The sequence below is a fragment of the Schistocerca americana genome, chromosome 3, assembly GCF_021461395.2.
Source record: "Schistocerca americana isolate TAMUIC-IGC-003095 chromosome 3, iqSchAmer2.1, whole genome shotgun sequence".
Taxonomy (NCBI): domain Eukaryota; kingdom Metazoa; phylum Arthropoda; class Insecta; order Orthoptera; family Acrididae; genus Schistocerca; species Schistocerca americana.
In genome coordinates this window covers 298,776,992-298,804,621 of record NC_060121.1, presented here as the reverse complement: position 1 = coordinate 298,804,621, position 27,630 = coordinate 298,776,992, and the positions used below count along the sequence as shown (strand labels likewise).

General features: G+C 41.7%; 1 protein-coding gene across 1 annotated transcript in view; it reads right to left on the bottom strand.

The window, feature by feature from the left end:
- Window positions 1-27,630, bottom strand: part of LOC124606041 (rap guanine nucleotide exchange factor 4) — a 181,068-nt gene that overhangs the window by 68,121 nt on the left and 85,317 nt on the right. The window contains exons 8-12 of the mRNA XM_047138004.1: window positions 27,402-27,540; window positions 27,093-27,309; window positions 14,288-14,535; window positions 12,890-13,015; window positions 12,624-12,802 (exon numbers count right to left, since the gene is read on the bottom strand). Of these exons, the coding sequence (XP_046993960.1) occupies window positions 12,624-12,802; window positions 12,890-13,015; window positions 14,288-14,535; window positions 27,093-27,309; window positions 27,402-27,540 (909 nt within the window). The remainder of the gene's footprint in view (window positions 1-12,623; window positions 12,803-12,889; window positions 13,016-14,287; window positions 14,536-27,092; window positions 27,310-27,401; window positions 27,541-27,630) is intronic.

Genomic DNA, 27,630 nt, shown 5'->3' with positions numbered 1-27,630 from the left:
ACAATTCCTCTTCTGTAGTGACCGAGTTCCTCATATTAGTTTTAGTTGTTGTTGTTGTTGTAATGCTGTAAGTAGCACTATTCTTGAGTTTATTTTGGCGAGTGACCCACTATTTTTATTCAACTGAGGATTTCGTCAATTTACATTTTAATAAAGCACTGTTTCTATTTTATATAAAAATTTCATAGTATGGAACACAGTAATCATTCTTTAAACGCAAATCAACAAACTAAACTTAAATTTTAATAATGAGTACATATTTCCATTTTTCCAGGTATTACGTATTATGTAAAGTCCAGGATCGGTTCAAGGCCCAAATGACAAAAGCCACCATTTCGGGACATATCATAGTTAGTATGCCCAAGTGCAAGATCTGTATATAGTGCGTATCGCAGTAAGCAGGAAAATCTGACATGGGTGCATGGGTGAAAATATATGAGGAAAAAGGAATGAGGAGGGGGGGGAGGGGGGGGGAGGGAGGGAAGTGCTAAATGATAAGTTGCTGGTGTTGCAAAACGTTCTCAGAATGGCCTGGCTATGTCCCGTTGGTATAGTTTGATACATGACATCTGCTTCTGTACTCTCAAGATTGCATAGGTCTCCAATTCAGAAATATACAGTCTTTTGCAAAATGGGGCCTGGGATCATAATTCAGTGAATTGGCTAAATGACTAAGGGCATCCAGGACTCAGATCCAGTAGCACAAATAAGTTTTAAAGGGGGGAAAAGTAGCTGAAACACTGAAATACTGTTACTCAAAAAATATAATGAGGACTAGAACACTTTCTGTACTCCATTAAATTTAGTATTTTTCTAGTCCTCCCCCTCGAGTAGCCAGGATGGTGACTAACAAAAGTCAGTTATATACCTTTCTGACAAAGTAAAACTATTTACAGAAATTTAAATAGAGCTACAAGTTTTGGTATATGATACTTTCGAATATCAATCTCAACTATATGTTGAAGTTGAAAGAAACATCACAGTTCCTGAGAGTAGCAAAGCAGAGCATGAGACAGAGCCATCACGACCTTTAACATAGTTCACAAGGGCAGACATGCAACCACTTTACTCAAAGTGCTGACATTTGTTACTAACTGCACTGTTTTAAGATTTCCTTGTCATAACAACTACTTAAATGGTTCACATAAATTATTTAAGATGATACAATAACAACTGCATAATATTTCTACAATCTAGCTGCTCATCGTCTTCAGGTGCCTGTGTGCCCGATGAATAGAGTCAGCTGATCTTAATGATATCTGATGTTGGCTTTGTCCTATGACATAATAATGCTGTGGCATGTGATGTCATGCATGCACAAACAGCAAGAGAAGAGAACAATGACTTTTTTTTGTAGCTACTTTATTTTCTTGAAATGTAGGTTTTGATGAGAGACAAAGCTGTAATGTAGGCCTACATTAGTTTAAAAGGTGACAGTTTGGTTGTGAGCTGGTGAAATTGAAGATTTCAGTTAATCCAGTGAAACAGCAATTTAAGGCAATGAGCAGCTGCTCACAGAAATATTCTGGAGGTACTTGAACTACATCTTACACTGTGCCTGAAAAGTATTTAAGGAGCATGTTAACTGCCATCTTGCTTCCATCAGGATCTGCCCATGGCAGCCATTGCTGTACTTGTATGTTGGCTCCACACTATATTCAGTGGTGTTGTGTACGTACATTTGCTGTACTTTGACTGTGTCTTCTTTCTTCATGTTGTATATCAGTCAATTTCACACCTTATATTCTTAGTGTTGTAAATGAACTTCTGTCACCTGTAATGGTGTAATACTGTACCCATTGTTCTGGTGTTAAAAAAATATCTGCCTACTGTAGGAAGAAAATGCAAAATGAATTGTAACAAACATGTAGTAGATCCTACGCTAGTAAAAATCTTGGATGAAACACTGGTGGTGGTGGTGGTGGTGGTGACAATGGCAATGGCGGTGGCGGTGGCGGTAGCAGCAGCAGCGATGACAACAAGCATCATTAGCCCAAGCAGTGCACTCATATGAAGAATCGTCATCAGATTTTGAAATGAAAGCAATTATTATACTACACTAACAAAGAAAGCAAAAAGAAATATATGCAAATCTGTGAAGTTTCACAAGCACCAAAAATACTCACAAGTGTGCTCCCTGCCGCCGTTGGATAAGCAGCTGCAGCAGCAAGTCGTATACTCCTAGCTCACTCATTTGTTACATAGTTTAATTCTTAATTTCTTTGCGTGTTTTTGGTACTTGCATTGTTTAATTCATAAATTTCGGGCATATTATAGTATTTGAGAGTTGTAGCATCGTGTTTTAGTACCTGAATAGTGTAAATTCGCGTAGTCGTTTGTCTTCTGTTTTTGTTTTGAACGGCCAGTGTCGGTTGGTCACAGTCAGTGTGCTCCCTGCCGCCGTTGGATAAGCAGCTGCAGCAGCAAGTCGTACACTCCTAGCTCACTCTGTTACATAGTTTAATTCTTAATTTCTTTGCGTGTTTTTGGTACTTGCATTGTTTAATTCATAAATTTCGGGCGTATTATAGCATTTGAGAGTTGTAGCATCGCGTTTTAGTACCTGAATAGTGTAAATTCATGTAGTTTTGTCTTCTGTTTTTGTTTTGAACGGCCAGTGTCGGTTGGTCACAGCCAGTGTGCTCCCTGCCGCCGTTGGATAAGCAGCTGCAGCAGCAAGTCGTATACTCCTAGCTCACTCATTTGTTACATAGTTTAATTCTTAATTTCTTTGCGTGTTTTTGGTACTTGCATTGTTTAATTCATAAATTTCGGGCGTGTTATAGTATTTGAGAGTTGTAGCATCGCGTTTTAGTACCTGAATAGTGTAAATTCGCGTAGTCTCCTTCCGCCGCCAAGCAGTGTCAGCAGTGCGCAAGTAGCAGCATTACTGCATTTACTAGGCAATCTTGTATTTTAATAACCGTTTAAATTTTGTCGATTTGTTTGCGCTCTCTGTAGATTAGTTCAGACGTTCTTTGCAAAACAGTTTTTAGCATGGATAGGGACTGCAACTGCTGTGTTCGGATGCAGGCTGAGTTGGCATCCCTTCGCTCCCAGCTTCAGGCAGTGTTGGCTTCGGTCACACAGCTTGAGGCTGTTGCCAATGGGCATCACTGTGGGGGTCCGAATGGGGGTTTGTCGGGGACGGCCAGCTCGTCCCACGCATCCCCCGATCGGACTACGACTGTGGTTGCCCGGGATACTGCCCGCATTGAGGCTGATCCCTCACCTGTGGTAGAGTGGGAGGTCGTCTCAAGGTGTGGCAGGGGGCGAAAGACATTCCGGAGGGCTGAACGGAAGGCCTCTCCAGTTTGTCTGACAAACCGGTTTCAGGCTCTGTCTCAGGCTGATACTGATCTTCGGCCTGACATGGCTGCTTGTCCTGTTCCAGAGGTTGCCCCTCAGTCTGCAAGATCCAGGCGGTCGCAGAGGGTGGGCTTACTGGTAGTTGGGAGCTCCAACGTCAGGCGCGTAATGGGGCCCCTTAGTGAAATGGCAGCAAGAGAGGGGAAGAAAACCAATGTGCACTCCGTGTGCATACCGGGGGGAGTCATTCCAGATGTGGAAAGGGTCCTTCCGGATGCCATGAAGGGTACAGGGTGCACACATCTGCAGGTGGTCGCTCATGTCGGCACCAAAGATGTGTGTCGCTATGGATTGGAGGAAATCCTCTCTGGCTTCCGGCGGCTATCTGATTTGGTGAAGACTGCCAGTCTCGCTAGCGGGATGAAAGCAGAGCTCACCATCTGCAGCATCGTCGACAGGACTGACTGCGGACCTTTGGTACAGAGCCGAGTGGAGGGTCTGAATCAGAGGCTGAGACGGTTCTGCGACCGTGTGGGCTACAGATTCCTCGACTTGCGCCATAGGGTGGTGGGGTTTCGAGTTCCGCTGGATAGGTCAGGAGTCCACTACACGCAACAAGCGGCTACACGGGCAGCAGGGGTTGTGTGGTGTGGGCTGGGTGGCTTTTTAGGTTAGATGGCCTTGGGCAAGTACAGAAAGGGCAACAACCTCAACGGGTGCGGGGCAAAGTCAGGACATGCGGGGACCAAGCAGCAATCGGTATTGTAATTGTCAACTGTCGAAGCTGCGTTGGTAAAGTACCAGAACTTCAAGCGCTGATAGAAAGCACCGAAGCTGAAATCGTTATAGGTACAGAAAGCTGGCTTAAGCCAGAGATAAATTCTGCCGAAATTTTTACAAAGGTACAGACGGTGTTTAGAAAGGATAGATTGCATGCAACTGGTGGTGGAGTGTTCGTCGCTGTTAGTATTAGTTTATCCTGTAGTGAAGTAGGCGTGGATAGTTCCTGTGAATTATTATGGGTGGAGGTTACACTCAACAACCGAGCTAGGTTAATAATTGGCTCCTTTTACTGACCTCCCGACTCAGCAGCATTAGTGGCAGAACAACTGAGAGAAAGTTTGGAATACATTTCACATAAATTTTCTCATCATGTTATAGTCTTAGGTGGAGATTTCAATTTACCAGATATAGACTGGGACACTCAGATGTTTAGGACGGGTGGTAGGGACAGAGCATCGAGTGACATTATACTGAGTGCACTATCCAAAAATTACCTCGAGCAATTAAACAGAGAACCGACTCGTGGAGATAACATCTTGGACCTACTGATAACAAACAGACCCGAACTTTTCGACTCTGTATGTACAGAACAGGGAATCAGTATCATAAGGCCATTGCAGCATCCCTGAATATGGAGGTTAATAGGAATATAAAAAAAGTTTAGCAAGAGTAATAAAAGGCAGATTTCAGACTGCCTAACAGATCAAAATGAAAATTTCTGTTCCGACACTGACAATGTTGAGTGTTTATGGAAAAAGTTCAAGGCAATCGTAAAATGCGTTTTAGACAGGTACGTGCCGAGTAAAACTGTGAGGGACGGGAAAAACCCACCGCGGTACAACAACAAAGTTAGGAAACTACTGCGAAAGCAAAGAGAGCTTCACTCCAAGTTTAAACACAGCCAAAACCTCTCAGACAAACAGAAGCTAAACGATGTCAAACTTAGCGTAAGGAGGGCTATGCATGAAGCGTTCAGTGAATTCGAAAGTAAAATTCTATGTACCGACAGAAAATCCTCGGAAGTTCTGGTCTTACGTTAAATCAGTAAGTGGCTCGAAACAGCATATCCAGACACTCCGGGATGATGATGGCATTGAAACAGAGGATGACATGCGTAAAGCTGAAATACTAAACACCTTTTTCCAAAGCTGTTTCACAGAGGAAGACCGCACTGCAGTTCCTTCTCTAAATCCTCGCACAAACGAAAAAATGGCTGACATCGAAATAAGTGTCCAAGGAATAGAAAAGCAACTGGAATCACTCAATAGAGGAAAGTCCACTGGACCTGACGGGATACCAATTCGATTCTACACAGAGTACGCGAAAGAACTTGCCCCCCTTCTAACAGCCGTGTACCGCAAGTCTCTAGAGGAACGGAGGGTTCCAAATGATTGGAAAAGAGCACAGGTAGTCCCAGTCTTCAAGAAGGGTCGTCGAGCAGATGCGCAAAACTATAGACCTACATCTCTGACGTCGATCTGTTGTAGAATTTTAGAACATGTTTTTTGCTCGAGTATCATGTCGTTTTTGGAAACCCAGAATCTACTATGTACGAATCAACATGGATTCCGGAAACAGCGATTGTGTGAGACCCAACTCGCTTTATTTGTTCATGAGACCCATAAAATATTAGATACAGGCTCCCAGGTAGATGCTATTTTTCTTGACTTCCGGAAGGCGTTCGATACAGTTCCACACTGTCGCCTGATAAACAAAGTAAGAGCCTACGGAATATCAGACCAGCTGTGTGGCTGGATTGAAAAGTTTTTAGCAAACAGAACACAGCATGTTGTTATCAATGGAGAGACGTCTACAGACGTTAAAGCAACCTCTGGCGTGCCACAGGGGAGTGTTATGGGACCATTGCTTTTCACAATATATATAAATGACCTAGTAGATAGTGTCGGAAGTTCCATGCGGCTTTTCGCAGATGATGCTGTAGTATACAGAGAAGTTGCAGCATTAGAAAATTGTAGCGAAATGCAGGAAGATCTGCAGCAGATAGGCACTTGGTGCAGGGAGTGGCAACTGTCCCTTAACATAGACAAATGTAATGTATTGTGAATACATAGAAAGAAGGATCCTTTATTGTATGATTATATGATAGCGGAACAAACACTAGTAGCAGTTACTTCTGTAAAATATCTGGGAGTATGCGTGCGGAACGATTTGAAGTGGAATGATCATATAAAATTAATTGTTGGTAAGGTGGGTACCAGGTTGAGAATCATTGGGAGAGTGCTTAGAAAATGTAGTCCGTCAACAAAGGAGGTGGCTTACAAAACACTCGTTCGACCTATACTTGAGTATTGCTCATCAGTGTGGGATCCGTACCAGATCGGTCTGACGGAGGAGATAGAGAAGATCCGAAGAAGAGCGGCGCGTTTCGTCACAAGGTTATTTGGTAACCGTGATAGCGCTACGAAGATGTTTAATAAACTCAAGTGGCAGACTCTGCAAGAGAGGCGCTCTGCATCGCGGTGTAGATTGCTCGCCAGGTTTCGAGAGGGTGCGTTTCTGGATGAAGTATCGAATATATTGCTTCCCCCTACTTATGCCTCCCGAGGAGATCACGAATGTAAAATTAGAGAGATTAGAGCGCGCACGGAGGCTTTCAGACAGTCGTTCTTCCCGCGAACCGTACGCGACTGGAACAGGAATGGGAGGTAATGACAGTGGCACGTAAAGTGCCCTCCGCCACACACCATTGGGTGGCTTGCGGAGTATAAATGTAGATGTAGATGTAGATAAAAAAATGGAAGGGAGAGGATGACTTTGATTTCTGGGCAGCAAGACATAAATACATATGAGTATATGAAGCAAATTGCTGATAATGTAGGCTGCAACAGTTATGCTGAAATGAAGAGAATAACTAAGTGACAAGGCTGGAGAGCATTTTTCTTCTTCTCTTTTTTTTTTTTTTTTTTTTTTTTTTTTTTTTTTTTTTTTTTGTGGTTTTAGGGCGCACAACTACAGTGGTCATTAGCGCCCAGACGAAGTTATGAATGCACTGCGAGGCACAAGGTTAAAACAGGAACTAAAAAGGACAACACTATAAAAGGCACATTAACAGTCAAGGGATTAAAAGAAAACAGCATAATCAAATGGCCTTAGACAGGTTTGTCAAGTGGATAAAACGAAGAATGCAGGCAGCTGCTCCTGGGTCATCTGCTAAAATGTCATAAAGAGTACATGGCAGGCCAAGATCAATGCACAGTGTATTAAAATTCGAACAGGACATTAAAATGTGGCGTACCGTCAGCAACTGCCCACATAGGCAGAACGGTGCTGGCGCAGCCGTCAGCAGATGGCGATGGCTGAACCAGCAGTGTCCACCGAGAACGGTGTGGAGAGGTCGTCCAAGCCCTGGGGAGAGGTTTCAAGGCCCGAACCTTGTTTTCAGTAAGTGTAGACCAATCGGCATGCCACAGCAATAATTCACCAGCTTCAGCATGAAGACTCTCGATGGGACTAGTATAGAATGTTCTGATCACAAGACGTAACCCCCCATGTTGTATAGAGTTAAGGCAGCGTAAGATGGACGGCCGTGCAGAGGAGTAGACAAAGCTCTCATAATCCAGCTTTGAGTGGATGATCGACCGATATAGGCGAAGTAGGACGGTTCGATCCGCTTCTCACGATGTACCGCTGAGAACACTGAGGACATTTAGGGAACGGGTACAATGGGCAGCCAAATATGACACATGTGGAGCTAAGTTTCCTGTCAAATGGAAGACCTAAAAATGTTGTTGTCTCCACGAATGGGAGAGCAACGGGACCGAGATGTAAGGACGGTGGAAGAAACTTGTTGTAGCACCAGAAGTTAGTACAGACCGTCTTCTCAGCAGAAAAACGGAAGCCAATCCACCCAAGGAGTAAAGACGGTCAAGACAATGCTGAAGACAGTGCTCCAGGAAACATGCACACTGCGCGCTGCAGTAGATGGTAAAATCATCCACGAAAAGGGAGCCAGATACATCAGCTGGGAGGCAATCCATTATTGGATTGATCACTATGGCGAAGAGAGCGACGCTCAAAACTGAGCCCTGTGGCACCCCATTCTCCTGGCGAAAGGTGTCTGACAGGACAGAACCCACATGTACCCTGAACTGTCGATCCATTAAAAATGCACGAATAAAAAGAGGTAGGCGACAGCGAAGGCCCCATGTATGCATCGTGCGGAGAATGCCCGCCCTCCAACAGGTGTTGTAAGCCTTTTCCAAATCAAAGAACACAGCCACTGTCTGGCACTTCCGCAAGAAGTTATTCATAATGAAGGTCGACAAGGTAACCAGATGGTCAACAGCAGAGCGGCGCCTACGAAATCCACATTGTACATTGGTAAGTAGGCGTCGAGACTTGAGCAGCCAAACCAAACAAGAGTTAACCATTCATTCCAGCACCTTACAGACACAGCTGGTAAGGGAAATGGGTCGATAACTGGAAGGCAAGTGCTTGTCCTTCCCCGGCTTAGGAATTGGGACAACAATAGATTCACGCCAGCATGTGGGAACATGACCCTCAATCCAGATGCAATTATAAGTACGAAGAAGAAAACCTTTACCCACAGGAGAAAGGTTCTTCAGTATCTGAATATGAATATAATCAGGCCCCAGAGTGGAGGACCATGACCGGGCAAGTGCACTTTCGAGTTCCTGCATGGTGAATGGAGCATTATTACTTTCATGATTCGAGGAGCGGAAGTTAGGTGGTCTTGCCTCCTCTGCCTGTTTTCGGGGGAGGAAGGCAGGGTGGTAATGAGAGGAGCTCGAAACTTCCGCGAAAAATCAGCCGAAGGCATTAGAGACATCCTCAGGGGCCACAGGGACGTCATTCGTGACCATCAACCCAGAAACTGGTGAGTGGACCTTAGTGCCAGATAGCCAGAGCAGGCTACCCCAGACAATAGAAGAATGAGTAAAAACGTTTAAGGAGCTTGTGAAAGTAGCCCATCTGGCTTTCTTGCTTACTTTAATAACACGACAACACTGCGCACGTAATCGTTTATAATTAATACAATTCGCCATCGTAGGGTGGCATTTAAAGGTGCGTAAAGCACGTCGACGAGCATGTAAAGCGTCTCTACATGCTGCGATCCACCAGGGAACTGGTACGCAACATGGAGAAGAATTAGTATGAGGGATGGAATATTCAGCAGCAGTGAGAATGACTTCTGTGAGGTGTGTGACCCGACTATCACAGCTTGCGAAGTTTTGATCCTGAAATGTCGCCCTGGAAGAGAAGAGCCCCCAGTCTGCTTTGGAGATGTTCCAACTAGTTGAGCATGGAGATGGGGAATGATGAAGGAGATGGATAACACAAGGGAAGTGGTCACTTGAATACATATCAGAAAGTGCGTACCACTCAAACCATCGTGCAAGTTCGGTAGTACATATAGAGAGGTCTAAATGGGAATAGGTGTGAGTTGTGTCCGAAAGAGAAGTATTGAGGCAGACAAGATTGAGGTGGTTGAAAAGGTCTCTCGGGCACGATGCTGGAGAGCCCCAAAGGGGATGGTGGGCATTGAAGTCTCCAGTCAACATAAATGATGCAGGTAGCTGAGCAATAATTTGCATCAAGTCTGCCCTAGTACCAGCAGACGACAATGGAGTGTAAACGGTACAAATGGAAAATGTAAAAGTGGAGAGAGTGATTCGGATGGCAACTGCCTGCAGATCAGTGTGCAATGTGATGGGATCATAGTAGATATCATCCCGGACCAGCAACATGACCCCTCCATGAGCCAGAATACCTGCCACAGGAGGTACGTCAAAACGCACAGAGGTATATTGTGCCAAGTCGCACGGGCGTAGCTTCGTTTCCTGGAGAGCTACTATGAGTGGACAGCGCAAGCATAGCAGCAACTTTAAGTCCTCTCGGTTGGAGCAAATGCCGCGAATATTCCAATGAAGAAAAGCCATCGTGAGAAGGAAAAGAGAAAGGAGAAGCAAGAAGGGGTCACCTCGAAGGCTGCTGAGGGCCTGGCTTTGAGCGAGCACTGCTGCTGCTGGTATCAGTATGCAGAGAGTCATCATCCATTTTTTCAATAGGTTCGTTGGCCACCATGTTAAGATGGCCGGAAGGGGAGCTTCCTCCGCCGGTGAATGGCCAGATGTTCGGCTACCAGTGGTGCGGTCAGGCAAAACGGATGGCAGCCTGGGGCAGCAACTGCTGGGTGGTGCAGGAGAAGAAACACGCCATGGCAGAGAAAGATAACTTTGCTTCCTATGAACCTTCTTGGAAGGTCATTTAGTCGAAGTACTGGTCGATGGCTGGGAGTTCGGGGTACGTAGGAAGTCTTCAGGGGACGGTTGCTTTCTTGAAGGCCTGTGCAGCATCTGACTTCTGGGTCTTAGTCTTGGCAGAAGCTGATGAAGGTGCTTGTGTCTTAGGGGTGATGGGAGGAAGAGGAGATGTTGACTGGGTGATCTTAGCACTGGCCAAACGGACGACTGTAGCGCTAAAGGTCAGATCGCCTGTCTGCGTCGACACCCCCCTGGTAGGCCGAGGAGAGGCGAGGACAGTACTGTATTTCCCTGCTGGGAGCAGCGTGGGCTTCCTACTAGCAAATAGCTTGTGAGCAGCCAAGGTGGACACTTTCTCTTTGACCCGAATTTCCTGTATACGGCGTTCATCCTTGTAGATGGGACAGTTGTAGGAGGACACTGCATGGTCACCCTGACAGTTCACGCAACGAGGAGACAAAGGTGGACAGTCACCCTCATGGGCGTCCCTGCCATAAGTGACGCATTTAGCAGCATTAGAACAAGACTGGAGGGTGTGATTAATAAACTGACACTGGTAGCAGCGCGTAGGTGTCGGGACATAGGAGCAAACAGAAATAACCTCATAGCCAGCAGCTGAACACTATCAAAGGTCAAAAAAAATGTCCAGGTCAGTACAAGGTCATTGTTGACCTTTTTCATGACCCTATGGGCAGCCATCATTCCCTGCTCAGTGAGGAAAGACTGAATCTCCTTATCAGGCAATCCGTCGAGCGATCTAGTAGATACCACACCACGCGACAAATTCAAGTGCGGTGAGCCTCCACCCGGACAGGGAACGTGTACAGGAGTGTGGCCTGAAGGAGTTTTTGTGGCAGAAAGGCGCTCTCAGTTTCTAACAGCAAGGTACTGTTACGCATCCTGGTACAAGACTTGACAGGTCCGGCTATGGCATCTATGCCCTTTTGAATAATGAAAGGGTTGACAGATGAAAAATCCCTTCCATCCTCAGATCTAGAAACTCTGGGGCAGGTGGTAGTACTTTTGTCACTGGTGGCTGGTCAAGTTTCCATTTTTGGGGCGGAAGTCGAGAGATAAGAAGAAGAGAAATCCCCATGATTGCCAGTGTCTCCGATGGCGCGCTCCTTCCTTGTGGGGACCCTCTCAGAGGGCGCTCCCGCCTTAGGTGAATTTTTACACCTCCCGAGAAACTGACGGAAGGACGAATCGGTATGGTCTGAAGGTGTCAGCTCAGACAATCACCCCTCCCTGGGCCTGGCCTTTACCAGGGGGTACGTGCGTGCCTTACTTGTCTACCCAGGGCAGGGGGAATTACGCGTTACCGCATCACCGGCTATGTGTGTGGCCTTCAGGCACGCACAGGGAGAAGAAAAAAAAAAAAGGGGGGGGGAGACCATAGGGTGGACAAGATGGCAAGGTAAAAAGTAAGGAAGACAGTGAGAGAGGGAGAAGAACAAAGAAAGGAAACAAACAAAGGCAGGAAGAAACAAAAATAAGCAAAAAACCAAAATGACCAAAAATGTAAGTCGTTGAACCGTCCGTCTCTGGAAGCAGGGGGAGGGACTCCTTTTAGTCGCCTCTTACGACAGGCAGGAATACCTCAGGCCTTTTCTTACCCCGGACCTGCAGTGGGTGCTAGAGAGCTGTCTCATACCAGTCCAACAAATGGAAACCAAAACAGCAGCAGCAACAGCAGCAGCAGGTGACCTGAAATTCTGTTGTCATGCCTCCATTTGCATCTCTTGCAAGGGCATCAATAATGCACTCCTACACATGTCCTTCAATAAGGGCACAGCTTTTTGGTATGCTCCTGGGATGAACACCTGTCGAACTGGAGACCTCTACTACACCTTGACCACCACGGGCAACATATTAGCTAACTACACACAATGTGTCATTTGGCACACTGACTAAAATATCTAGAAAGAATTGGTGATTTACTGCAGTTAACTTGTAGAATTTCACTGTTTCTCACTTCCATTTCCTTTGTTTTCAAGGCGTTTTTCTAGTGGAAAGAGTAGAGATCTATTAACCTGCAATTAAGCCGCATGTTCTTGTGTGTCCATTGCTAACATCTTTTATTCTACCACAAAAGTAGTAATTTGTTATTGCAAAAACCTGAAATTCAGTGTTCATCTAACAGTCATTGGCAGCATCACCAAAGTACTCATCCAATTTAACAAGTACATCTTTTACATCTAATGTTAGTAAACTGAAATTACAATTTTATAATATAGACAATGGTTACTGAGCTGTTAGAATTCTTAAAAAGGATTCAGTACTTACTAGGCAGCAAGTTTTATGAATTTTCTGAGAATTTGCACCCTCTTGCCAAGAGACTGGGTGAGACACAGTTCCGTCACAACCCAAAACTGAATTTCGTTGAAACGGCGCAAGAAGACATCTAAATTTGCAGTTATTTGGCCAAAATGATGTCGGCCAAAGGTGTGATATATCAGTTCATACTATAAACAAAAAAATTTATAAACAGTTCTGTCAGTTATATGTATTAACCATGGGTAATTAAGTCATTACAGTAAACAAATCCATACCTCATGGACACACCAAAATAGATCCCAGTCAAAGAGTGTCATATGATAGGCAAGTTCTTTTGTACTGAACAGTTCCAAGTCTACATCCATTCCCTCTGTATGACTTTCCTGTTCTGCTAAGCATGTCTGCAAAACGTTTATACAAAAAAGTATTACTAATTTTAATTTATACTATGAATAGGAACCATCTATCCGCCAAACAATAACAAATGGAAATACATAGAAAGATGCATAATTTCTATTTTTCAAATCAAGAGGCTTGTTCTCCTAGAGGAAAGGATTGGATAGAAACAGACATTATGGCTTTAAGAATACTGATCACCAAAGGATCTTGGACAGAATGAAAGTGAAAAACTGACTGTTAGTACTGTTCAGGATTTGAAAATGTGAGATCTTAGAAGTCACAGAAAGGATAATAGGAAGTATGGGGAATCTAATTACAGAAAAAATTGTAGAGAGGAAGAAGAAATCAAATGAAAGAATAGTTAATTGAAGAAGAAAGAATAACATCAAATAAGTTATCATAAATCAAGACTATGTTTGTGGTGAGAAACAAGCACAAGTAGATGTAGAAGTACTAGTAGTAGCAGTTTCTTCCCGATGTGGTCTCATACTCCTCATTTACTACTCCTCAGTAACTCACTGTATTTTTCCTTCTTTGTTTCTTTCTCTTACATCTGTTCCCCAAATTCACTCTATATCATCTTCTTAATGCTTCTCCTAACAAACTTCTATCTCCACCCAAAGGTATTGGGTAACTCCCCAACAGGAAGTGGCAATTTCCGGACCGGCACTATTATTGCTAGCACTTTCTGGTCCCCCCTCCCATTCCCCTACACCTGTTTCATGTTTCCGTCACCACCAACCACCAAGATCAACCCAGTCAGGCTGTAGTGCTGGATGAAAACACTGTGTGTGTGTGTGTGTGTGTGTGTGTGTGTGTGTGTGTGTGTGTGTGTGTGTGTGTATTTTTTTTTTTTAAGCTCTGTAGGAAGACAGAAAGCTTAGCAGTTTACTACTTTGTTTGCAATATTTCTCTGCTGATCGAAGTCTGTTTTATTTGGTGGACAGTGACCTTTATTCATATGCATATTAATGCAGATGATCACTTACTCGAAGAAGTTCAAAAGTTGCTATGTGTACATATGAGGCTGTATGATTAAATCTCACTTAAAATTTTTAATTTTCTACTGTAAAACCATTTATAAAATTCAGTAAATATAAGTATACTTACTGGTTTGTCTTCTGATGTCATGTTTCCAGAACAGTAACGAATAACGATTTCAACAATATCACATAAATTACTTAAAATCTGACAACAATTTTAAACTTTTTCATGTGCAGTGTACAAATATGAAAATTTATGATTACATTGTACCTTCAAGATTTAATTCTCACCAAAGCATCGATGTGATCCTTAGGTGAAACAAAAATTCTCCCATTGAGGCTTAAGCCTGTTGGTATACTGATGTCATTATCACGAAAAATAACTCTCTCCCCAGATGACTTCACTTCAACAAGAACAAGGTCATCATGCCTGATTTTTAACTTGTCTGCAGCACATAATTTTATGGTTTCAGCTGTAGTACATACAGGAAACCTCAGAGTACAATATGTGTGATCTGCACAGTATACTCTGAAGATAACTGCAAAAGAAAATACCCATAATTAAATTCTTTTTTAGTCATATTGTAGGGAAGTCAATATATATGTGTGCAGCAGTTAGATTCCCTGGGTGAAGAACTTGTGAGAAGTATAACAAGAAAGATTGTGTTACACAATCCTCATAATCAAAAAACATTCATATTAAGTCCAAAATTAATTATTGCAAGAATATAAATAACACTATATGATGAAAAACACCTGCAAAATCTGTCAGGGAGTAGCACAATTTTGTTATTAAAGAAAATGACTACACGACAGCAAACGCAGCAAATTCTAACAACCACATTTAATATCAAGTGTACTATCAAGACTTTTTTCAAATTTGTATTTGTTCTACTACTTAAGGAAAATTAAAATTAATAAGCTTGTGTGAATAGTTTGTATGGCACAATGCTTAACAGTCATTATAAATAAGGACTTTTGAATCAAAACAGGGAAAGACTGTTAAATGATACTTATTTCTCAGATGGGGGAAACTGAAATATCTAAACATATACAGATGTGCTACACGTAGGAGAATATAACTGAGACATCAGATAAATTAAACTGACTCATTTAGGAGGATACAAGATAGTAACGGGTGGTGGTTATTATTTAAAAACGTTGAATTAGGTTCCAGGCCAAAAACTTTAAGGAGTACTAAATTCAAAAGCCCTTTCAGTGCTGAACTTTAGTAACAGAAATATGCAAGACGACAGTTTTACACTTCATAAAGAATGTAGTAACGGTATAATAAGACTTAGTAGAAATAACTGGAAATCATTGACTGTGGAGATTTTAATATTGATTTCATCTTGGGTAATACTGACAGAGGACACTTCAAGTAACACAATATCAACTTTGGTTTGGGTCAGACAATAATGTTCTCAACAAGAATATGACATAGTGCAAGGAAAAATTGATAATTTATTTTTAAATCAAACTGCGTTTCATGAAATAGATGTTAGATCCATAGTAAATAGTTTGCCAGAAGATGATGGTCAAATGGAACCAATAAAGCATCTCAAGGAACCAATAAAGCATCTCCGTCAGTTAGTTCCAACTGAGAAATGTTGTGTACAGTTTCACAGAATCATAAGTGCTGACCACCCACATAATGTAGAGAGAATTTTCTCGATGAACTATGTGAAGAAGTTAAGCAAGGACACACAGTAGAGGGGCTATTTAGTTATCACCTAAAAACATTTATACAGCACTATGAATCCAGTTTTCCTTTACAACAGGGAATGAACAATAATAGTCGAAGCAGAGGTAAAGCATAGTTATTGTCTGAGATGAAAGCAACTAAGGCCAGGAAGAGAGAGCTTTATTCACTGTAGAGTACTCTCAACAATATTTAAGCAGTTTGGAGAATGATTTGATGTAAAATGAATATAGTCAGCAAGGTAAATATTAATCAGATCTGTAAACCTGTTAACTCCCTCTCAGTTTGGTTTTTGTAAAATATTGTCCACAGAGAAAGCAATACAAAACCACACAAATGAGGGTCTGGAAGTGTTGATCAGAAAACATTATCCTGTTGATAGGATTTTTTGATCTTTCCACATACTTTGGATGGCAAAATTCTCTTCAGCAAATTAAGTGTTATGACATCTTTCTTGCATGGGCATACTCTTACCTTCATAACATAAATCAGAGGGTCTCATGGACAGAAAGTGTCAGATTTTTTTAAAACTATTTTCAGTATGTGAGAACACAACACATGGAATGCCATAAGGATTCATACTGGGACCATTATGTTTCACGATAGTCGTAAATGTTATTTCATTGACTTTAAAGTGTGCTTTTTTGGTGTAGTTACCTATTATGTAATGTATTAGTACTTGTTTTCCTCATGCGGCAGCTGTGAAATAATTTGTAGCCTTTGAGTTTCCTCCATATTGCCTCTGTCACACCATACACCAACTTGCAATGGCCACTTGCCTGGGACAAATCACTCATAGTAACTCCTCACTTTACCTATTACCCTTTTGACAGCCACAGATTACTTCATGGTCAGTGTACCCCACAAATGCCAGAGACTCAGTATGTGATGTCATGGCTCCAACACACTACCTTCTTGTGACTTTCTGTCCAGATTTATACTACACCATTCAGTTAACCTACAAGCATCAGCTGAACCTGCCTGTCACCTCACAAGGCATTTGCTTATTTTGGATACTTTCACTTCCTGTTTCCTTATGGAATTATCTACTTTTCCTTCCAGAGTAACAGCTTTCTTTTTAACTTACTTAATCACACTTAGTTCAAATAAGTATGAATATCATTTTGCTGTATACTGAAGTTTATTGTTAATACAGTACACAGATTAGGTTTCTACAGTTTTATTGTCTTTTGGCAATAAACATCTTGACTGGTTTCACATCCCTAAAGACTCTCCTTCTTGATGGGTGCTCAGAGCACAATGGCTGAATGAATGAATTAATTAATTAACTATGGTAGCAATAGGACGGATGATGTTTTATTCAAATTACTGGTAATGAACAATGAATTGTTCCTAACAGTTGCTCAAAATAAACAGAGAAAAAATTGACTATCAAAAGCACTTGAGTTAATTTGGGATTACACACTCATGACTAAATATGAACTTTTCAAAATCTATTAACCCTCAAGTGGGTGGGTGACATACTTTGTACACTTTGAAAGAACATCTGTCTTTATGTTACCAAGCTAAACATGTAAGAGCAAAAATCACTGTTTAATCTTAGTTTAAATAAACAGTGATAACATAAACTTACATAATAGGTGCTAAAGCACTGTTTAATTCAATAATAATGAAATGAACTTTCATTTTATCTCTCTGTTGCCACAGACAAATGTTACCTCACAGTAATGACCCACTTGGAACATTAAACAGCACAGTTGCATCAGATCCCAGGCAACCACTTATTCAATTACTCATTATCTCAATATCTCATCATTGTGGGATTGTGCAGCTAGCTAATAATATGGGTCTTTTTTCTTGCATAGACCATAAACTTTTTCTTACCTTGTTCGCTGTATATTTTATATTACTGCTGCTCACTTGGATGCATGACAAAACAATTTATTATTGTTTTAGATGAAGCAATAACAAAGGAATAGGTATGGGCCTGCCATCTTGAAACAACAATGTAACAGTGCGAAATAATTTTATTTTGTTTGGTGCACTGTGGACATAGGCCTGAGGGGGGGGGGGGAAGGGGGAAGGGGGAAGGGGGAAGGGGGAAGGGGGAAGGGGGAAGGGGGAAGGGGGAAGGGGGAAGGGGGAAGGGGGAAGGGGGAAGGGGGAAGGGGGAAGGGGGAAGGGGGAAGGGGGAAGGGGGAAGGGGGAAGGGGGGAAGGGGGGGAAGGGGGGAAGGAGAGAAGGGGGGAAGGAGAGAAGGGGGAAGGAGAAGGGGGAAGGCGGAAGGCGGAAGGCGGAAGGGAACAAAAGGCATGGTGGGCACAGCTGAAGCTTCTCTATGTGGTGGTGTTGGAGGGGTGGTAAAGGTGTAACCAGGGCCACATGGTGCTGGTGAGAATGCGTGACACAAAGAAAAACATTGGGGAGCTGTGATGGTGAGAAGATCATCAGCAGAGAAGTGAGAGATGAGAATGGCAGTACTGCCTTTGTGTGGTACATTAAAGGTTGTCTTGAAGTGACAGGTGACAGAGCTGTCTGTGTCTGGTTGTTTGAATGCAGCCCCTCACTGAGACCATTTCTGAACAACTTGATTTTAAGATCTTCAGGAAGAAATCTGTGAACATTGAGGTGCATTTCGAAAGCCAAAAAATAGTGAAGGTTGGTTGGAAGGGTTCATTGATATGTAGAGCTTGCAGAATCCATGTCAGGTTAAAGTGATTGACGAACACCATAGTAGGTTTCCCATGTGAAAGGTACGGTTGTCCTGTGAAAGTATCATGTGGAGGCATGAGTAGAGGGGGGTTGTAACGCTGGTCAGATTGTGTCATCACATAATGTTATAAACTCACAGTCTTGTAGAGTGTTGTGGAGAAATGCCTCAGGCACAGATTAAACAAGAGTGGGAGGGATGAAGAGGTGAGTAATGTGATGTTTTACATGTGAAATCAGGTCAGCAGGTAATGAGAGCATTTTGCCATACAGAAAGTGAAGCTCCAAAGACATGTTTCTGGGCCGTACACACTCCCAAGATTATGTAGTGTCTTTGTCCCATGTCTGCTGTGGCACACGAGACCTGCCCATAAGGTTCGATGCCACCACTCAGTGAGTCTATTGCTCTGTGGATGGTACACTGTTGTTCTACATCAATGGGTGCTGCCCACTTTTCACACTCAAGGAAAAGTGCCAACTCAATCTGCCAATATTGGTTGGTCATTATGGATGTTGGACAATTAAACTGCAAAATTCACTTGTTGATAAAGGCTTTGGTGGTGGGCTTGGCCATAATGTCATAACCAGAACTTCTACCAATCGAGTGATGTGACTGATAACCAACAAGATGTACCGATGACTATGAGAGAATCAGAGATGGGTAGTGAGCCCATGAAATTGACATAAAAATGCTGAAAATCTCGTTTTGGGACTTCAAAGTGACCTAGGGGTAGTTGAGCATGGTGTGATACCTTGCTCGTGTGGTGTGGAACGCATGAATTAATTAAAGAGCTTACAATCCTCCTCCACATTTGGCCATATGAAACTGTCTGTCACCAGGCGTGTAGTCTGATGTACACTGGGTGTTCAAAGCTATGCAACTGGTTGAAGATAACATGTGGAAACTGTTGAGGAGCAAGGGGGTGTGTTGATTTTTGTAAAATGGAACAGAGGATCAAAGGGTTGTGCCCTGAATAGGCCAAAGTTCGATTCAGAGATTCATGTAAAAGTCACAAAGAACTGCCTGTAACTGTTGGTATTACTATTGCACTTCCAGGAACTGGTCATAGTTGAAGTGGGATGACATGGCACTGATGCATGAGGGTTAATCCGCCATGACTTTTTCCATGCTTTACATATAATGGACAGTGATTGTGAACTGAGCGACTTTTTCTAAATGCTGAAGTTGTCAGGGGCAGGTGACCTTGGACAGGTTTGGATAGCATGCGGTCAGTGATGCATCAGAGTGCACCTTACAAAATTAATGCACTGCTTCATAAACTTCTAGTAGTTCTCGGTCATACACTGACCACATGCATTACATAGGCAAGAGCTTGCTTGAGAAAAATGGAGTTGCTGTTGAAGACCCCCCCCCCCCCCAACTCTCGTTTCAGGGAAACACCAATAGCGGATTTGCCCATCTCAGTGTTATGATGAGCTGCACATCAGGGAGTGGATCTGGCAAAGTAATGACTCAGACAAGACAGTCTAATACATTCAGAAGTGGACTACATCCCTAGAGTTTACATGACTTTACAACTGCGGGTAATGTTCTTGCCGATGGGAGTTCAAGTGAATGGCACCTGAAGAGAAGCTGCCTGTGGAAGGTGCTGGCAATAAAAATTAACCATGCCTAAGCCATGTGGCAGCGGCACCGTCTGCCACAGCACAGGGCGAATTTCCTTTTGTCAGAGTTGGCATTTTTCTCCATTGATCATCACTCAGCTGTCAGAGAGTACGTCAAAAACTTATTTCAGATGCATTTTATGGGAACCTTCAGCCAATGATAAAATAATAATACCGTCAAAGTGAACATAACACAACTGTGCACCATCAATGAAGCCCTGTCAGTTTGAGCAATGTTTGTCAGTCTGTATGACAAACATAAAAACTCAAACAACCCACCTTGCAAACACTAACATTGAATGCAGAGGCATCTGTCAGATAGTGAGTGAAGCCCTGGATATTTAGGACTAGATATCTGTCCAAAATAGTACAAGTGCTGACAGCTCTGTAAGCACCCCACAACCTGACATATAAGGTTTTTTTAAGTAATTTGATGGGTGAAGCCCAGGAATTGTTGGAGAGCAACACAATGCAATCTATTGACTGCTGCCTCAGTGACCCCAAGTAGTTCTGGTGTAGTCTGTGCTGTCTGTGACATACCAAGGTGATGGATGCACTGCACGGACTAGCATTTCAGATGGAAGTATGAAGGCATATCAGGAGGAGTAAAAGCAAAATACATGGTACTGACATTTGTGGTGGCAAATAGTAATGGTACTGTAGATGTATCCACATATGGCAAAAGAGCTTCCAGGTTGGGTCAGTGCAGAGAGACATCGGGTATGTCAGAACTGAGCAGAGGTGGTTGACAAAGTAGGTCAAGATGGTGCCCTGTCACATGGAGTTCCTCCTTAACTTCATAAATTCCAAACTGGATGGCATCATTTTCATGTTGCACATGAACATTCATTGCTCATGCATCAAAGTAAAGCTGCTGTAATTTCTGAATGTGACTGATGCATGTGGGTATGCAGTGGAAGCTCTTGCATAAAATGGGCAGCTCCACTGTGCTGAACTGTCAAGGGAACATCAAAATGTCACCATACAGATCAGGAACCAAGTGAAAGTTTTGAAGGGAATCTGAGCCTGCTACTGGCTTACTGACATCTGCAACAATGAATGTCCAGATGAAAATGTCATCAAAACCCAGGTCCAGTAAGCAGGTCTGAGATCCATAGACTCACATTATGAAGTTGTTTGCTGTGCAAAGTTCAATAGCTGAGTAGGTAGGCACTGGAGATGGAAAAGAGGGCAGCAAAGTACAGACATCTGAGCCAGAATTGACACAGAAGTGTTTGTCCACTGATGCGGTAGGGAATGAAGAGCCTTTAATCATGATGAGAGTGAGGCAGGAGAGGGCGGATATCATGGTTCCATGTGTCTAGATGTCTTACACATCCTATATATTTTGGTGCACCTTCTGCCAACTGTGCATTGAATTTCGGTAGTCACATGAGTGATGACAGCTGGAAGTGGGGTCACCAAGTTGTATGTGGTGTAGTGCAGTTGGCAGGTGGTAGGAGATTGCTGTGATGGTGTATAGATCATTGCTCTGTTCTGTGGCAGTGATGTTATGTTCAGCAGGGGTTGGGCAAAATCATCTCGGCTCATTGCAGGCAGGAGGTTGGTTGTGCTCCTGACATAGATGAAGTCACATCTGATGCCATTTTTGTCTCCATTATTAACACATTGCTGGTATTTCTACATCTACATAGATACTCTGCAAATCACATTTAAGTGCCTGGAAGGACAGCACTGGCAACATAGTCTTGTTATATCTTTTTGTAAGATAACACCATTGCCACCTAAAAAATAGGACACACACACCAGTTTTAACACCTCAGAAAAGTAATGGCTGCTGTCCAAATTATCAGCTGTGTGAACCAGAGGTGATCATGGCAACCCATTCCATTACACCAGGTGCTGAGTGCATGTGACAATGATAAATGAAATCTGGCAATGCTTGTTCTCCTCGGAACTTCCATAGATGAATACATTCATTTTGCTGGTGTATGCACGGAACTGGCACTCATCTGAAAAGATGACATGATGCCATTCCTGTGTTCAGGACTCTCATTAGGAGCACATCTGTCAGCATGCTTATCTTTGTGGTTGACATCAAGGTAAGTCAGTTTGTGAAACTGCAGACTTTATCATACTGTTTGTGTGGATAATTCTATTGCTGAAAAAAAGCCCATTTCTTGGATCATGATGTGTGATGTGGCTGTACAATCCTGCACAGCAGAACAAACAAAATGTTTTTCTTTTCAGGCTGTAATGATTCTCTCATAGTAAACTGTGTAGAAAATGAATGAAATTTTCACTCTGCAGCAGAGTGTGCGCTGTTATGAAACTTCCTGGCAGATTAAAACTGTGTGCCCGACTGAAACTTGAACTCTGTACCTTTGCCTTTCACAGGCAAGTGCTCCACCATCTGAGCTACCCAAGCATGACTCACGACCCATCCTCAGTGCTTTAATTCCACCAGTACCTCGTCTTCTACCTTACAAACTTCACAGAAGCTCTCCTGCGAACTTTGCAGAACTAGCACTCCTGGAAACATCCCCCATGCTGTGGCTAAGCCATGTCCCCACAGTATCTTCCCTCCAGGAATTACAGTTCTGCAATGTTCACAGGAGAGCTTCTGTGAAGTTTGGAAGGTAGGAGACGAGGTACCAGTGGAATTAAAGCTGTGAGGGCAGGTCATGAGTCATGCTTGGTAGCTAAGATGGTAGAGCCACTTGCCCACGATAGGCAAAGGTCCCAAGTTCAAGTTTTGGTCTGGCACACAGTTTTAATCTGCCAAGAAGTTTCCTGTGTAGAAAATGTTTACTTTTGCTGACATTGCACGTGAGCGAGCATCACTGTAATGAAAATGTGTTCGCATTGTAAGAGACACATCATCACATTTTATAAAAGTAGTTATTTCATTTGCAAATGGCATCAGTGTATAGAGTTCTGCACCTTTTTAATTCCAGTGATCAGGTCCTGGATTATTTGTTAAGATATTCTCACTTAATGTAAAACTAGTTGTAATCACAGATACAGCTCAGTATCACCAGAAGGAATATAAATCCAAATGTAGATAGATACTTGAGAACAGTTCCATTGTCTTGCTAAAACCCATGCCTACAAAGACACAGTTGGGACCAATCAAACATAATATAAGCCATGTTAATTATTCTCAAAGCCTCCAGCATGTTTTACAAGACAAAACATTGTTTATGAACTTCTGTTTTTAGATCTTAATGCAATTTTAATATGTTAGGTATTTTTCATAAGTATTAACTACTTTTAGGATTACTGAAAATAATAGTTAATGATAGAGTTTTCAAGTTATTGAAAATATTCTTGAAGCTGTGAACTTCAAATAACAATAAAACATTTTTTGAATGTTAACAGTATCAGAACAAAAATAGTAACAATGTTTTGTCTAATACCATAAATAAACTGTGAAATAATTATAAATGACATAGTCCTTACTACCATTTGCAGCTATTTGTTTGATAATTTATCTTCACACTGAAGCATTGCAAAATATTAAAATATCAATATACAAATGAAAATTATATTTGTGGCAAATTTGCTCCCAAGGGCTTGAAAACTTTGTGAACATCCACAATCATGAATTGCATATTCCATAAATAAAAATGAGTTCAAATCTGGCTGAAAGTTAGGTGGTATCACAGATTTATGTAACAGAGAAAAATCTTGATTTTTTTCAAAAGGCTAGTCAAGTGGAGCCAAAGAGATCCTGCTCAGCATTGTGTATGACCCTTATGAACCCACTTATTCCATATTTGTATGAAACTAATGCAGTCCCAGCCAATAAAACAGCAACTTAACTGAAGAATGAACTGGTCTTGATAGAACACAATCATGCTGGTGTTGAATTCTGACACATGCAGGTAAACAATTCTCCTTCTTATGCAAGGCATAACAGAATCTTCTCATGAACAACCAATATTCAAATGTACTTTCTGAATGAGAAACATACTACATATTTTTTTCCTTATATACATCTGTAGATGGTGTAAACTCTATCTAATTTGTGATGAAATGTTAATCACTTGCAAATCCAAACATGTAGGAAGTTCATGCCAATTTGACAAATGTTGCATGCTGCCCTCATAGTCTATCTATCTTGATGGCCAGGAATGTTTTCTATTGAAGTATGTAATAAAAATAAAATTTGAAATTGACAACCAAACGTCTTGCAGAAGGCTCTTCCAGAATCTTGGGATCCTCGTACTTACAAGCCAATACGTTTTCTCCATAGCGGTTTTCATTTTAATTTCACAGAGACTCATGATATGCAATTTAACATTCCTGATGCAAAATATCTGATTAGCTAGATTTAAAAAGTGAAGGTTCCTATTACATTCAAAACAAGTAGTGATGATCATTGTTCACATCTCTATTCTTAAAGTATGTATACAACATATTACTTGGTAAATAGCAGTGTAGTTATGTAAAGCTTAAGTTAGCAATAGGAGATAAACAGCAATCACTTAATATAAACAAGATAGCACCACATTTCTGTGAAATTAATGAATAGGATCCCTAGTGAAGTGAGTGTGATTGTAGACTGGAAAAACAGGTTTAGACACAAGCTGAAATCATTACTAACTGAGCAGCCCATTGGCAAAACCTGCTATATGACAGGAAATTCATTTTCAGGGTTTTCATCCACACCAACCTTCTTTACTTCATGGTTAATAGGTTTGGCTATAGTCTGTGTTTCAAAATACAATTCAAGTGTGTGTCTCGTACTGATATTTGATGGAAATTTTTTATTAACAGCTTAACCTGGTAGTTTTGATGAACAGTGGAATACTTTTAACTACTGCTGCACCAGTGTACCAACTTGAAAATTTACACCTTTTTATGTCCCAATGTTCAGGTCTTTGTCCCACTGAATTTTTTGACTGCCCCTCCCCATGTTCTACTTCTCTGCAAATTGGATATAGCAACACTAGATATACTCATCCTTTCTAACCTTCCACAATCTATCCCACTTTCCTGTCAAATGAAGGAAGGAACAGTTCCTAAAGCAAGATAATAGTTTTTGTACTTTTAAATTCGTCTATTTGAGGATTCTGGAATTTTGCCTACGGGAGGAAAGTAATGGCTAGCAATTCTATTTTATTACTGCTGACAGCATATTTTTAGGTACAAAATCACATTTACAACAAAAGTGCTGGGGAGTCATGAAAATGCAGCTACCTTCATGAACTGCTAGAAAGTACACAGAACTGCTGACAGCAAGTTTTTACATACTGTTACAGAAGAACTGAGATGAGCAGGAAACACGACAAACAATGAAGAAAATATGTATTTGTCATATCCCTTGATTATTTTTATGAACTTAAGACAATAAACAAGCAGTGGGATGTATTACTGATGGTTTTCACAATAAAAATGGAACCAAATAATTAAAATTACAGTTATTACCTAAGAGTGGAAAGAATAAGGTGTATATATGAGGATGAAAGGGTATATTCAAGATGAAATGTTTGGACACAGTGTATTATTAAGAAATTATAGGTGTGAGAGTTGCTGGTGATTTTTCCCTGTTACCATTAAAAAACAGGATGCCCAAAGGTGCCATTTCAACAAGATGTGTAAAATTATTAAATAAAAAAAATGCACAACATATTTCTGTAACAGTTAAGTATATAATTAAATGTGTCATAGAAGGAGTTACAAAGAGACAAAACTAAATTACAAGGTATGTTTAGATTCCTGGAAAATTAGTTACGGTAAGAACAAAAGTACAGCAAATTACAATGCAAAGACCGCAAAACTGGAATGGTCCTCTTTCTTGCTGTGGAGTCTACAAGAAACTGTCAAAATTTGATTAGGTTCAAATAAGCTATTATACCAGACTAATAAAACTAGAGGGACTGTGTAGTTTGAAAGGCCGTAGACAATAAGAATGAAAGGTGACAAAAATATAAGCAACATTGTTGTTCTCCAGGCTGGAAAGTAACAATATAATGAAAAGGATTGTTGCTACTCATCATAAAACAGTGACTCTGAGTCACAGAAAAGCACAACAAGAACACTGTCGGAAAGTTAGCTTTCGGCGAACAAGGCCTTTGTCGAAAATAGACAACATACACACATCCATGCAAATGCAACTCACACACCACATGACCACAGTTTCTGGCAACTGGAGCCAGACTGTAAGCAGCAGGGCATTATGGGAGAGGCAACTGGGTGGGGGTAAGGAGGAGGCTGTAATGGGGAGGGGGAGGGATAGCAAGACAGCAGTGTGGGGCAGAAAAGTGCTGCCGGGAACATGCGGTGATGAGCTGCTCCACTCTGCACCTCATCCCTGCACACTCCTAGCAGCAGCTTACCACCCCCCCCCCCACCCCTACCCTGCTGTCCCTCCTCCTATCTGCCCCATCCTCCTCCTTACCCCCACCCAGTCGCCTCTGCCACAATGCCCTGCTGCTCGCAGTCTGGCTCCAGCTGTCAGAGACTGTAATAATGCGTGTGTGAGTTGCCTTTGTCTCAGTGTGTGCATGTTCATATGTTGTCTATTTTCGACAATGGCCTTGTTGGTCAAAAGCTAACTTTCGACAGTCTTCTTGCTGTGCCTTTCTGCAGATCAGAATGTCCACTATACGGTGAGTAGCAACTATCCTTTATCTTTTATCAATGTTTAAAATATTTGTTTGTCCACTTCCCCTTCCTCAGTAACCTCTTATTACCATCATACAATTCAGATGCTGAGTAATACAAAGGACTAGGTCTGCACAGCATGTTAATTATTCTTTTATGTATTCTTTTAGGAATTCTACTCAAAATGTAGCAATATAAACAGTGTCTCCATGTTATTCATATAAGAATCTTATTACAATTAACATAAGTATACAAAAGAAACACCTGTGTTATGTACAGACTCTCACAAATTTCTTGGAGGAAAGAGTAATGTGGTGGAACTTTTTATGTTACTTTGTTTCCCCTTACATGTAATTTCTATAGCATGAAACACTATCATGTAACAATATGTAATCTTATGAATATTGTTAAAGTAATCATGTGTGTATTAATCATGCTACACTATAAAATAAATTCAGAATATTTTTATAAGGATATGTTCAGTGCACTTCACTGTAATTACTAATTGCATATATGAAAACATACTATCATCATCAGGTCTGATAACAGTTCTTCCTTCACTGGTTCCGGTGAACAGGCTGATTGGTTGACCACATGGTGGCAGTTTCCATTTCTGTCCTGCATTGAGAGAACGTTCATCTTGGTAACGTCTCAACTGAGACATAACATGGTGCATGAGACTGGCTTCTTCCTGTAAGGAATTCCATTGCATGCAGTCTACTTCCAGTTCACTTGCCATTTCCTGAAAGTGAACCAAAAATATACAGTATGTGCACAAAGTGCCTATTTCTCAGTACTATGATTAAACACACAACAGGTTGGTCAACCTCTTACCTCAAGAAACTCAAGAGAGCTTGGATCATCAAAAACTGGGTGTCTGATTGTAAGCACCCACCTATGTACAAATTGCACAACTCTTCTCTTACATGCCAATAAGAAATCACGATCTTGGCTTGGAGAATCTATACGATAAGTGCATAAAGTTATGGATCATATGATTTTGAGCTGATAGAGAATTATTTTATTAAACATCTCTCACTGCTGTATGAAAATGTCATCATAT